The sequence below is a fragment of the Lactuca sativa genome, chromosome 3, assembly GCF_002870075.4.
Source record: "Lactuca sativa cultivar Salinas chromosome 3, Lsat_Salinas_v11, whole genome shotgun sequence".
Taxonomy (NCBI): domain Eukaryota; kingdom Viridiplantae; phylum Streptophyta; class Magnoliopsida; order Asterales; family Asteraceae; genus Lactuca; species Lactuca sativa.
The window spans coordinates 33,820,547-33,833,965 of record NC_056625.2 but is presented as its reverse complement, the minus strand read 5'-3'; the positions used below and the strand labels follow the sequence as shown (position 1 = coordinate 33,833,965).

General features: G+C 33.6%; 1 protein-coding gene across 2 annotated transcripts; it reads left to right on the top strand.

Annotated features, from left to right (window-relative positions):
* Nucleotides 1–4,051: 4,051 nt before the first annotated feature.
* Nucleotides 4,052–6,350, top strand: LOC111917255 (uncharacterized). Of its 2 annotated transcripts, none has more exons than XM_023912934.3 (4): nt 4,052–4,259; nt 4,956–5,460; nt 5,557–5,798; nt 5,895–6,350. In XM_023912934.3, the coding sequence occupies exons 2-4, from the start codon at nt 4,990–4,992 to the stop codon at nt 6,139–6,141; spliced, it is 960 nt and encodes a 319-aa protein (XP_023768702.1). In that variant the 5' UTR covers nt 4,052–4,259; nt 4,956–4,989; the 3' UTR covers nt 6,142–6,350. The 2 variants fall into 2 exon arrangements, with proteins under 2 accessions (XP_023768702.1, XP_023768701.1); XM_023912933.3 differs by having other exon boundaries at nt 4,053–4,259; nt 4,934–5,460.
* Nucleotides 6,351–13,419: the final 7,069 nt, after the last annotated feature.

Sequence of the window (13,419 nt, the reverse complement as noted above, 5' to 3'; positions counted from 1 at the left end):
AATCGGATTAATATTGATCTAAAATGATAAGGTAACAATCCATAAGCAAAAACAGCAAGAAAACCCAAGAAACCCTCCATCTGACGAGTTGACTCGTCGAGTCAGTATGAACTCGGTGAGTTCAGCTTTGGACTAGGCGAGTCCAGCCTCCAGAAACCCAAAAAATGAATTTTCCCGTTATACAAGGCATCAATACAATTGAAACCAAGCTAGGCTCTGATACCACTGGTGGGTTTTGGTCATAAGACATCCTATGTGCTCATACAAACCCTAATGCTTGGATCTAGGTTTCACTATTGTACATGCTTTGAATCCAAGACTATAAACCCTAATTCTAGCATACAAGTAATCATATTAGATATTAGAATAGGTTTATAATGTTACCTTGATTGTTATGTAGCAATAACAATCCCAATTCCTCCTTGAATTGACTTTGGAAGGCTTAGAGTCACAAGTGTCACTCCTCTAATGGCTCACAAACACCATAAGCAAGAGGATGAAGAGGAGAGAGGATGGAGGCTGCCAAAACCGTGTGAAAACCCTAGCAAGATGCTTGTCCACGTTTTTGGTCCTTAAGGGATCTATATATAGTGAGGCAATTAGGGTTATCTAACAAGGAAACCCTAATTTGGATGCTTAAGCCCTAAGCAACCCATGGAGCCCTTTCCATAAGGCCTTGGACGATTTCATATGGGCTTCCCCCATAGAATTCGTCCACCTTATAATATAAGGCAATCCATGGCCCAAATTGCAATTATCTTATAATTAGAATTCCAGTTCTTAAGTTTAATTAATCTCTTTTAGTCACAAAACTAATTACCAATTAATTATTGACTAATATTAATTAAACAATATGATTTCTCCTTTAATATATTATTCCCATAATATATTAATAAATCATATTTAATCCTTTCTCTCCATAATTCATCCTATCAAGTTGTTTTGGTGAAGGCAACCCAAAAGGACCATGCACCATCGGGTCAAGTACATACCAAAATAGTTATGGACTTAGACACTAATCCAACAGGATGAAGAATAAATACAATGACTACGAACTTGGAATGAAGACTACGATGACAACGATGTTTTATATTTGAAGATGTATTAGTTTGACAATTTGAATGCTTTGTGTTTTTATGTTTGAAGTTGTATTATGTATTTCCAATACAAGAAAAAAAAATGAAAAAAAAGGTTGAAATTGCTCCAAAAAAATGTGTTGATTCAAGTTGAACAATTTTGTACATACATTATGTTTTTGTACAAATACACAAACATCAAATTTAAAACCAAAAAAAAAAGTTAATACATCAAAGGATATGTATATTATTAAACAAGAAACAAAAGAAAAAAATGAAAAAAAACCTTTTCACATATATATGGACGTGTATATGTAATACTATGCGAATGTCCGTGCGTTGCGCATAAAGACCTGTATAGTTGAAATCTTTACAAATATATGTTTTTCTAAATATACAATAACATTGTTGTTAAATTTGATATAATAATTTGTATACTAAATTGATATAATATATTGACTATTTTGAATTATATGATAATATATACATCTATTATAATTGCATAATCTCAATCGTTTGAATGAATTCTACCTGCGAGTTACTAATGAATAAAATTAAATATAATATATGGTTTAATGTTATTTATAGTTGTTGTTATTGTTAAATAATTTTTTAATGTTTATTTGTGTAACGTTTTAATTTCTATCATTATAATTATTTAAAACATCAAACATTGTTTTTTTTTTATTTTAAAGGTAACAATATAATCATTTATATAGAGTTATTTTTAACTATTGTTATTATAAGTTATTTTAAGCTACTTATTAGAAAACTTTTAACGATTATAAAAATATCGTTTGGAAATATTTTAGTTAAATTGAGATTACAATTTAGTTTTTGTATTTAGCACAACAATTTATCACTTTTAACTATTCATAAAATATTCATTGGGTTTTTTCAGTGGAATTGAAATTTATATTCAAGTTGACACTGTAATATTATATTTAAATTAACAATTTAAGTATTTTGTCCAAATTGCTCAAAAGTTGTAGCTTTAAACTGATAATGGTTTACATACAATAACATATTAAATTTAATAAATTAAATATAATATGTTAAAAGTTAAAGTCATAACTTTATAAGTAGAAGTATAGATATTATTTTAATATTGAAATTTAGTTTATTTATAGTTACACTTTATGTTGGATATTTATTTAACCTTATTAACTAAACTATAATCATTATTAGAATGACATTACAATTTATCACTTTTAATTATTTACAAAATATTTTTTGGGTTGTTTAAGTTAAACTAAAATTTATATTTAAGTTGACCATATAATATGATATTTAAATTAATAATTTAAGTATTTTATATAAATTGTTCAAAACTTATAGCTTTAAAATGATAATGATTTACATCCAATAATATATTAAAATTAATAAATTAAATATAACATGTTAAAAGTTCAAAAACGTAAATTTATGTGTAGATGTAAAGATATTTTTTAATATTAAAATTTAGTTTATTACACTTTAGGTTTTGTATTTATTTAGCTTTATTAATCAACTTATAATCATTATTAGAAAGAAATTGAAAAGTCATAGGAGTTTCAAATGAATGTGGTGAAAGGAAAAATGTTTCTTAAGTATGATATGATGTGTGTGTATTACCATAAGGCGTTTTATGCCTTCACAATTCATTCAACCCCAAAAACCTACTGTGAAGCCTAATTTTTTTTTTATGGCTAAACACAATCAAAAGCAATATAATCTAAACAAAAAAAACCTATTCCTATTTTACACTTATTAGCCCAAAAACAAAAACAAAAAAAATAAAAAAACCTTATATGCACCGAACCGGTATTGAACTAGCTTTTGATCCTGTTTTTGAACAGGTTTTTTCTGAACCGATTTTGATAAAACCGAACCGGTTTACATATGTTCTGATTTTTTGGAGCTGGACCAGTTTGGAACCGAACCGGTTTCCGGGTGAACCGGTTTTCACTACGTTGACCAGAATTGAATCGGTTTTCTGAACCGGTCCGGTTCATAAAAAAACTAGTTTGTGCATGAGGGTAGTAGTGCACAAAAAAACCGGTTCACGGTCCGAACCGAAAACCGGTTCACCTCTGAACCGGTCCAAGCTAGAACCGATCCGATGCCGAACCGAACCGGCGGTTTGAACCAATTCGTATTTCCGAACGACGGGACCGGTTTACAATGAACATGATTTCCGAACCGGTTTTGGACCGATTATGAACCAGTTTTTGAACCAATTATGAACCGGTTTTTGGATCGGTTATGAACCGTTTTTTCGAGATGTTTGAAGATGTTTTTTTTTATTTTTTTATGTTTATGTTTATGTTTTTATGTTTGAAGATGTTTTTTTTTATGTATATGTTTTTATGTTTGAAGATGTTTTATATACTTTCAATATAAATATCCAAAAACAAGAAAAATACCCACGAAAATTACTCCGAAATGAGTCTAAATTCAATAGATATGCACAAACCAAATTTGATACACATTACATGCATACCTACTGTTAAGTGGGTTTTTTATTTTTTTTAATATGTCAACTATTAAAGAATTTTAACCAATTGGCCACGCATATATAACCTATAATATCCCAAAAAATAAAACAAACAATTAAAAAAGATATAATTTCTGCCGGTTTTTTTTTAACATGTTCGAAGAACCGGTTTGCACTAAACCGAACCGGTTTTGTATAGAATCGGATAAATTTGATGGTGAACCGATTTGAAACCGAACCGGTTTAAAGGTGAACTGATGTTGATTTTGTTGACTTGAACCGAACTCGTTTGAACGGTTTGTACACCTCTACATGAGGGCATCACATCTTAAAGGGGCAGAAGTTTTCTAAATTCTGTTATTAGTATTATGTAATTTGGGTCACATTTGATCCATTAACAGGACCAGTCCACACCAAAAAGGACAATAGGCAGGAAGCCCTCATTAGGCGCCAATCAAAATTTGATTTCACGCTCTGACATCTCGATCTAAGTAACGCCTAATAATTAAATATGAAGAAGACGAGGAGGCTTCCTCCTAAGTGCCTTGTTTCTGAATCGTTTCTTCTAATCTCCGATTACATTATTCTAAAATTTAAGAGCTCTGTGAAATTGGAAGTTTCAAACGGTTCTCTACTGGTCTAATCGGTCCTGCTAAGTGAAGTTTCAAAGGGGTTATTGAATGAATACGTCCTTCTAATCGATCTCAGTATGTTTTTCTTAGTTATTGAACCATTGTAATTTCTTGCTTAAATCGAATAAATCAAGTTGCAAAAATCTGATAGTGATAAAAATTTCTTAAATCTCAGTGAAGTTGTAGATTCTGATTTTGGAAATCTGATGTAGAAAGTCTGATGTGATTCTGATTTTGATCATAGGATATATGAATCCTGATTTTGAAATTTTGATATGTGATTTCTGATTGGAAAATCTGATATGTTTTTGGTTTCTGAATAATATGATATTGTATTTTCTGAATATCTGATGTATATGAAAATCTGATAGTTTGTTGTTACCTTTAAGCTTCTCCAAGAATACCTTGCAATCATTGCACACTCTATGTTCACATTTACACAACAAAAGGAAGTTGATTTGGATCGAATTCTCCCTTCTATATGAGTTTAATTTATAAAAAATTAATGAAGAAAATTAACCATTAAAGAAAATATTTAGTCATGATTGATTATATTGCAATAATTTCAAGTCATGTCATGTCATAGATCTACCAACACGGATCACTTTTATAAATTTGAATAAAGCAATAATAGAAACAGTTGCATTCACTTTATATTTGAGTGGCAGGTGCATTATCTAGTGGGGGTATTTCGTAGTTAATTATAGTATCATTATGTGGTACATACAGCTCCATAATGACCCAAACAGGCTCCTGTTTACAATTTTGCAGAGTTACTTTGTGATCCAAATCAACAGAAGCCAAGATGGAAGGGATAGATCACAAGATGATAAGCGTCAATGGCATCGATATGCACGTTGCAGAGATGGGTCAAGGTCCAATTGTACTACTACTCCACGGTTTCCCTGAGCTCTGGTACTCCTGGCGCCACCAGATCCTCTACCTCGCCGCCCACGGGTACCGAGCAGTCGCCCCTGACCTCCGTGGCTACGGAGACACCACCGGTGCACCTATCGACGATCCTACCAAGTTCACTACACTTCATGTTGTCGGCGACATGGTCGCACTCATTGATGCTCTTGGTGCAGATAAGGTGTTTGTTGTTGGGCATGACTGGGGCGCCATGATTGCTTGGCGTCTGTGTCTGTTTAGACCCGACAAAGTTAAAGCCTTGGTCAATTTCAGCGTTCAATTTGTCCCAAGAAACCCTCACCAGAAAACGGTAGAGATATTCCGTACCGCATACGGAGATGATCACTACATTTGCAGATTTCAGGTGACATTTGTTGTATTTTCCATATCTTTGGTATAATATAGATAAATTGACACAAAAAGGGTCGATCTTTTTCTTCCTCGCTTGACTTTGTTGTAGGAACCAGGGGAAATAGAAGCTGTGCTTGCGAGTCTTGGAACCAAAAAAGCTGTTGAGAAATTCTTGACACACCGTGATCCTGATCCGTTTTATTTCCCTAAAGGCCAGCCCTTTGGTGCTTTGCATGATACTCCGGTCATCTTGCCATCGTGGCTATCTGAAGAAGATGTTGATTATTACACCAAAAAATTCGAGCAAACTGGGTTCACAGGAGGACTAAACTACTACCGATGTTTTGACCTGTAATTAAGTTCCTTTGACAATTGTTTGGTAGAATTTGAAATATTAGCCTCCTTTTGTAGATGTTAAATTTGAAATCTTGATTATCTTCTTTGCAGAAACTGGGAACTGGAAGCACCATGGACAGATGCTAAAGTAAGTGTACCTGTGAAATTCATTGTTGGGGAGTTAGATTTGGTGTATCATATCCCAGGCGTGAAGGAGTTCATAAATGGTGGTGGATTCAAGAAATATGTGCCTTTGTTGGATGAAATTGTGGTGATCCAAGGTGCAGCTCATTTCATCACTCAAGAAGTACCAGACAAGATCAACAAACACATTTATGATTTCCTTCAGAAGTTCTAAAATCATTTATGGGGAATGACATCCATACATATGTAATTCAACCTATGCACATCTAAGGTCTTAAACTACAATACCTTATGATATCGGTAAGAAGTTAGTTTATGTTTGTCTATTTAATAAATGAACGAACATGAACATTTGTCTCATTCATTCAATTATGTTCGTAAACGTTTGTTTATATTCATTCATTTAAGTTCTTTTTATATTCATCCTCAATTGTTATTAATTACATTACTATATTATATGTTCGGTTATGTTTGTCTATCTCGTTTATTCGTTGAATTCGTTTGGTTTGTTCACAACCCTAGTTATAATTAGGACCAAGTTCTAATTTTGTCATAAATTTGTTCATATTTTGTGATTATTATTATTATTATTACAAATTTGTCCAAACTTAGTTTACAATTTTGTTTTACATGTTTTTTAATTAGTTTTTTTTTATCAAATTATTTTTTTCTAAGGTTTCAAAAATCGCTAGTAAGTAGCTACTCAGTTGACCAAATTAATGTTAAACCTTACAAATACATTGACTATGTTTGGCAAAACTAGATAGTAAAATAGAAGTTGTAAGCTAGTAATTACATATTTTTTATTTGTGTAAAATTTTTCGGCAAAAATAAATCTAAATATTTGAAAAGTGCAACATTACTAATAAATCTACAAGTTATAGCTTTTAAATCATGAGTTTTTCATTTAAATATAAAGTTTCAAGCGAATAAAGTATTTTCTTAATTCATTTAAAAAAAATGTTAAAAGCTACTAAAAGTTCTTAAAAACTCGTTTTGATTACTTAGTTGTTAACTGATAAAATAATATTGTTTAGTAAATAAACTGATAGCCTAGATGACTAATATAAAAGACAATACTACAAAAATGGTCATTGGTATGTATTTTTTTGGGTTTTGGTCCAAACCCCAATTTTTATAAAATTGTAGAAAAATCGTTTGGACTTTTAAAAGTACTTTCTGAAAAGATAAAAAGTACAAACTACTGGAATATACAAAAATATTGTATAATTTGCAATCCTTGGTGGTGTTAAAATGGATTTGAACAGGTGGCTGTTACGGGTCAAAATCTTGAACTTTGTTCTAAACGTTCATCTATATGTTTAGGCATTCTACTCTCAATGTTTTTTTGTGTCCTCTGTATGATATTCTCATAAAAGTACATAATTGATGTCTTAATACTACCATTCAATCATCTTGTGTATAAAATTGAGCATCTTTAATCATTTACCTAAAGTCTTGAATCATATAGTGATTTTTGGTAAGTGTTAGAATTCTACACAACAACTTTTCCCCATCTTGCGAGAGCTATAGCTGCTAATATGGGAAGAATTGGAAGATGCTCCTCTCTCATGAAGTTCTAGGAAATCGAGTCTAGTTTTCAGAAAGTCCGGATTTAGTCCAATCGGAGTTACATATTCTGTTCTATGACCAAAGCACTGAACAATGGTCAAGCTGTGAAACTTAAAAAAATATATGTAACCCATTAAGAAATTAAAGGTGTTAATGAAACTTGGACCCTATTTTGATGATTGCTTGGTATGTGTGATTATTAGGTGAAATTTTGACAACTTCAAGAAGGGTCAATGCTTGAATTAAAAAGAACTCGCTTCAAACATAAGGTGAGTCGACAAATTTTGTTGACTTTAGTGCATAACCGGAAACCACATCTCGTATGTAGATTGTTGATGCAAATTAGGATTCATGCTAGATTTTTATAAATGCTTGTGATAATTATTGAAAATATGTTGTTTGCATCTTGTGTGTGGTTATTACTTGGTATTAGTTGCTATGGTGATATTCATGTTATGTGAACGTTGTAAGTTGCATGCGGATATGATGTTACATGATATGGTAGTTATATGCTAATGTACGGTGACATCTTAATGAACTTCATTACATGATAATTACTCGTTTAAGTTGTAAGAGTAACATGATTATTATGGTGTATGCATGCTTTTGCGGGGTATAACGGTGACATGGGTAGAACCTTGCAAGTCTAATGGGTTGAAAGAGCTTAAGCCATAACAGTGATTAGTTACACGAACTTTTCTAGATGGTCGTGTGACACATGGTTTGTGTGCACCTCGGTGTACAGGAACTGGAGTGGTGTTGGTTTTATGGTGTGGCCAGATCAAACATCACGTGGGAATCGGGAGGTGTATTGTTGGAATTGGCACCGTTTGTACCGATCCTGAACGACACCGTAAAGTACTTGTACTTTGCAAGTCGGAGTAGCGAAAGTGGAAGTCTTGGGGTTGGGTATTCAGGTGGAAGTCATAAGCCACTTAGAGCACTAAACTGGCTGAGCACACGAGTAGTGAACGGGGTTAAGTTGTTGGGTAGTCTCTCCCTAAGGAACCCAAGATAGTTAATCGGTTGAATCAAATATTACATATAATGAGCGGTGAATTAAATTATATGTGATAATCGGTTGAGTTAAGTTGAAAAATATATGATTGAATTAAATTATGATATCATGTTATTTGTTTTTTTTACTATGTTATTATCATGATTTGCATGAATGACCCTTACGGGAATGGTGTGTTTTCTTTTTGGTTGTGTACAACTTGTCGGCTCACAAGGCGGTTACTGACACTTGTTTCTTTGTTGAATGCCATTTGATTGGTACAGGTAGCTTAGGAGCATGACTTGGTGAGGTTGGATTCCTTTTGGGTAGTTAGTTTTAATAAAGATGCCACCTAAACACGTTTGGTTTTTATTTTCCTTTGAACTCCTTTTTGCAATAGCTAAATGGTTGAATGATTATTTATGAAAATGGTAACGTGTGGTTTTGAAAATGTTTTGAATTATAAAGAAACTAAGTCTTCCGCTAACGTATTCTGTTAAATAAATGTTTTAACAAGAAAAAAAATTATGGTGAAAATCACGACGTTACAACCATTAATTAGTCTTCCAACATATGATTCTATTGTGCAACAGAAAGATAAAAAAAATGGATAATGCATTTCGAGTAGGTTAGGTTTTATCGTCGACAACTACGGACTGTGGGGATTTACTGATGGCGGGTTAGGGTAGATTAGGGTTTTCTGGTGGCGATTGATGTTGATTAATGGAGGTCATCAGAGTTGTTGACTTTTTGTCACACCCCCGAACCGGAATGGCGGAAACATCCGGGGGTTTGGGTGACTTCATTTTGTAATATCGTCACAGTGTATATAATTGAATCAAGACAACATCATCATCACACATACAATAATACAACTGTCATTGTGTTACATCAGTGTGGTGGATTACAAATTACATTCCCAAAATAATAAGTGTATGATGATAACAAAAAAACAGCAAAATCCATGAGTTCTTGAAGGCCAACTTGCTTAACGATTTCCTAAGAATACAAGTTATTTTGAAAATGGTCAACATATATAATGTTGGTGAGTTCATAAGCATATTTGTATGAAAAGTTTGTATCACTTTGTAAACACCAAAAAATCCGATATTTTCTGTAAAAATGGTTTGAACGCTTTGTATTAATCTTGTATTAAATCACGTGTGTTTCTGTTTCGAAAATGTATTAATCTTGTATTAAAGCACGTGTGTTTCTGCTTGTAAAAGTGTTGTGGTCTTAAACCCAAAGACCATAAAAATGGTATTTATATAGTATCGTAACTGCAGAAATGTATATGTATTCCGTAAATTTACAGGGGAGTTAATTTCTATGTGAGTCGTTATAACCATGTTTGATATGACTGATCTGCTTGTCATGGCGTTTTTCAGGCGTCGCTTGTTTAAGGTAAGACGTTTGTCACCCTAGACTGGCCTAGTCTAGCTACAACGAACAGCTCAGGTGCGAGGCTGTCAACCCCGTATAGATCTATACACAAACTCTCGCTCTCCCTCCAGGAGACTCTGGTTAAAACTACATGACCGAAGGTTGTATGCTAGGTAGGTATGAATGAAAGAACATCTCACAAGAACCTTATTTAAGCGAATATTGTAACACACTATTTAATGTTTTAAATAACGTTTCCGTGTATGTATTTAGGCTACAAGGCCCAATGAACATGAAATGAGTATACAAGGTCCGTCGAGCATGTAGATGGGTTAACAAGGCCCAATAAACATGTAAGGAGTATACAGGACCTATCAAGCATGTAAATGGGTCATTAAGGCCCAATAACATGTAATGAAAGTATCAGGCCCAATAAGCATATAAATGGGTCACTGAGGCCCAATAAACATGCAATGAATGTATCAGGCCCAATAAGCATGTAAATGAACCACTAAGGCCCAAGAAACATGTAACAAATGTATCAGGCTCAATAAACATGTAAATGGACCACAAAGGTCCAATAACATGAAAATGGGTAAACAAGGCCCAATAATAATGAGAACGACGTAATTAGCCCGTTTGTTATTATATTGCTTGTTTTAGCTCAAATATTTAACAAAATGACACAAAAGGCCCACTTTTTGTAAAAATGACATTCTTGGCCCATAAGCCAAAAATTTTACAATTAAGGCACATTTTTGGTAAAAATGACACTTTAGGCCCATTAAGACCGAAAGTTTACTTTTAAGGACTTATTTTGTATAAAAGGACATTTTCAACCCACTTTTGATAGAAATAACGTTTTTGGCCTAAATTTAATAGAAATGACATTTTCAGCCCTTTTAACCGAAAATTTACATTTTTTGCCCATGTTTGTTTTAAAATGACAATTTAATCCATAAACAATCAATAATTACCTTTTTAGGCCCTTGAAACCGTGAGTAGCTAAGTAAGACCCATTTTGTGAAAATGGACATATTTAGCCCATTAAAAAAACCGTGAAGGCCCAATTATAAGCCCATTTGTGAAAATTAACACTTTTTGGCCCTTTTTAAAACCATGAATATCATAAAGACCCATTTTTATTTAAAAATGACTCTTTTAATCCTCTTAAAATCGTGATTTGACATAAGAACTTCACTTTTTGTTTATTTTGTGAAATGTGGCCCCTTTACACGATTTTGTTTAGTTTTCAATCCTTCTTAGCATGTTTAATCCTTTCAACTTCATAGTAAGTCACATAAGATGGTTTAGTTTACAAACATCACCAAGTTTAGTAGAATTTTCAAGTTTAGTGAAGATCTAGCATGTTTTCATAACATAATCACAACATATAACATGAAAACACACACATACATGCATAAATACATAGATCTAACACAAAGAAACTTGTATCCTCCCCCAAAACATAGTAAAAACCGAAAACAAGGGGGTATGAACTCACTTTGGTTGATGGATCGATTTTAGTGAGAAGATTGAATGAGGTTTCGGCCCTAGCCAGCTCCTTTGAGTAGATCTCGAACTTATGGGGTTCTAAGAAGTATGGATCATGAAATGGAGTGTTTATGAGTGAAGGACTTAACATAAACTGAAGTTGAACACCTTGATTAGAAAGTAGCTTACCAAGAATGATGATCTTTGATGAAGAGTTCTTGATCTCACACAAGCACACACGAATTTGGAGAGGAAGGATGGGATTTTTCTTGGAGTTCTAGAGAGGATGTCTAGTGAGTTTGAAAGTGGAAATGAAGGTGGTGGTGGAGATCCTTATGGCTGAGAGTGAGAAGATAAGAGATAGAGAAAGGAATGGTTAATACATGGGGGATTAGAGTGTGGGAGTTTAGATGTATGTGAGTTAATTTGCATGGAAAACCAACATACAATAATGAGGTGTCAACACCCTAATCCTCATTATCTGTTTTTATTAATTTCGAGAAGTGGAGAGTGAAGAAGGAATTAGATGTTGGGCTCAAACTGCATGGGCCCATTAGGAATTTTCGAGTTATGTAAGCCCATATGAGAGTTTACGGCCCCAAATGGCAAAAGAAATGGGTTTTCGGCCCATTGAGGTTCAAGAAAATGTTTATGACCCATTAAGGCCCATGAAGAGTTTTGTGGCCCAAAATCAATTACTTAGTGAATGTGGGTCCAATTAGGGCCCAAATGAGGTATCTTAACACAAAATAATCAAGTTGTGGGTTTATTGGCTCATTAGGACCAATAAATGATTCTTGGCCTAAAAAGATGTTTGAACTAGGAAATTTGGGTTTCAACCCAAAGTTGAGTGTATGAAATGTATTGAATTAGGTTTTGGGCTTCACAAGTGAGTTTTGATTTGAATAGTTGTTGTTGATATGAATAACATGTAGCATCAATATTAAAGTTACGAGATACATCAAAAGGTGATCATACATATATATAATTTCCTAGCCAAAACTGCTAGTTGTGACACTTTTCCAACAGTTCCACGCAGGAAGATAAAGAGAATCGTGGGATGAGGAGGGTTGCAGTGAGATTGAGGGGGACGTTGCGATTGTGTGTTGGAGATGAATTTATGAAGAGAAGAGAAAGATGAGATTTGGTTTGTAGGTGTCCCACGCCATTTGGGTTTGTAGTATCCGGAGATAGAGATGAACCTTGAATCCGAAGATAAATGCCGAGTGTGGGAGTCGGAGAAGGAGATAGATAGAAGAGTGTAACAGATCGAATTTGTGGTGGCTGTTGGTAGAAGTTTCAAACGGACGAAGGGGCTTCTCCTTAAACGATTGAGGGTGGAGTCGCAGATGAAGGGGCTTCTCCCCAAACGATTTTGGAGCTGGTGATGGGTGGGGGGGGGGGGGGTATTAATTTTTCTTTTTGCTTAAGTTAGAAAAGTGAAATAAGATAAAAGTAAGGTCCCGTTTGACAGTTTCTGTCTGGGAAAGTTTTCTGACCGGGAAAGAAACCATGCTGTTTGATTGTACATCTGATTGACTGTGCTGAATGATGAAAAAAGTAATAATTCAATAAAAATAAATTAAAAAAAAGTTATTTAAAAAAAATAAATAATTCAATAAAGAAAGAAAGAGGCGGGGTTTGGTGTATAGATGTCTTTCCAGCCCATTCAGCCAGAAAGACATGATTTTGGGGCTTTCTGGGAAAGACATATCTTACAGGGAAATACTCTTTCTTTTGTGCAAATCAAACAGTCTTTCCGGTCCATTCAGCCAGAAAGCTCTGTTTGGACCTGAAAAGATACGTATCAAACGGGGCCTAAAGGTATAAAAGTAATTTTAAGTGTTTAGGGATCAAAATCATTAAAAAAATCCAAAAGTGGAACATTTCGTTTTGGACATAAATTTGCCTAGGGGTGTTCGTTTGGATGGATCGGTTTAATCTGATCCGATCAAGTGAATCCAAAATAATTTCGGTTTTCAAAACGTAGATCCAAATAGTCCAAACTAAATTCAAATTCGATCCGATCCAACCAAATTATAATTC

What these genes read in the sequence shown, in the direction of transcription:
- LOC111917255 (XM_023912934.3), top strand. Translation starts at nt 4,990, where the DNA reads ATGGAAGGGATAGATCACAAGATGATAAGCGTCAATGGCATCGATATG. An exon ending in ACTACATTTGCAGATTTCAG is followed by an intron (nt 5,461 to 5,556) that starts GTGACATTTGTT and finishes ACTTTGTTGTAG; the next exon opens with GAACCAGGGGAAATAGAAGC. An exon ending in TACTACCGATGTTTTGACCT is followed by an intron (nt 5,799 to 5,894) that starts GTAATTAAGTTC and finishes TCTTCTTTGCAG; the next exon opens with AAACTGGGAACTGGAAGCAC.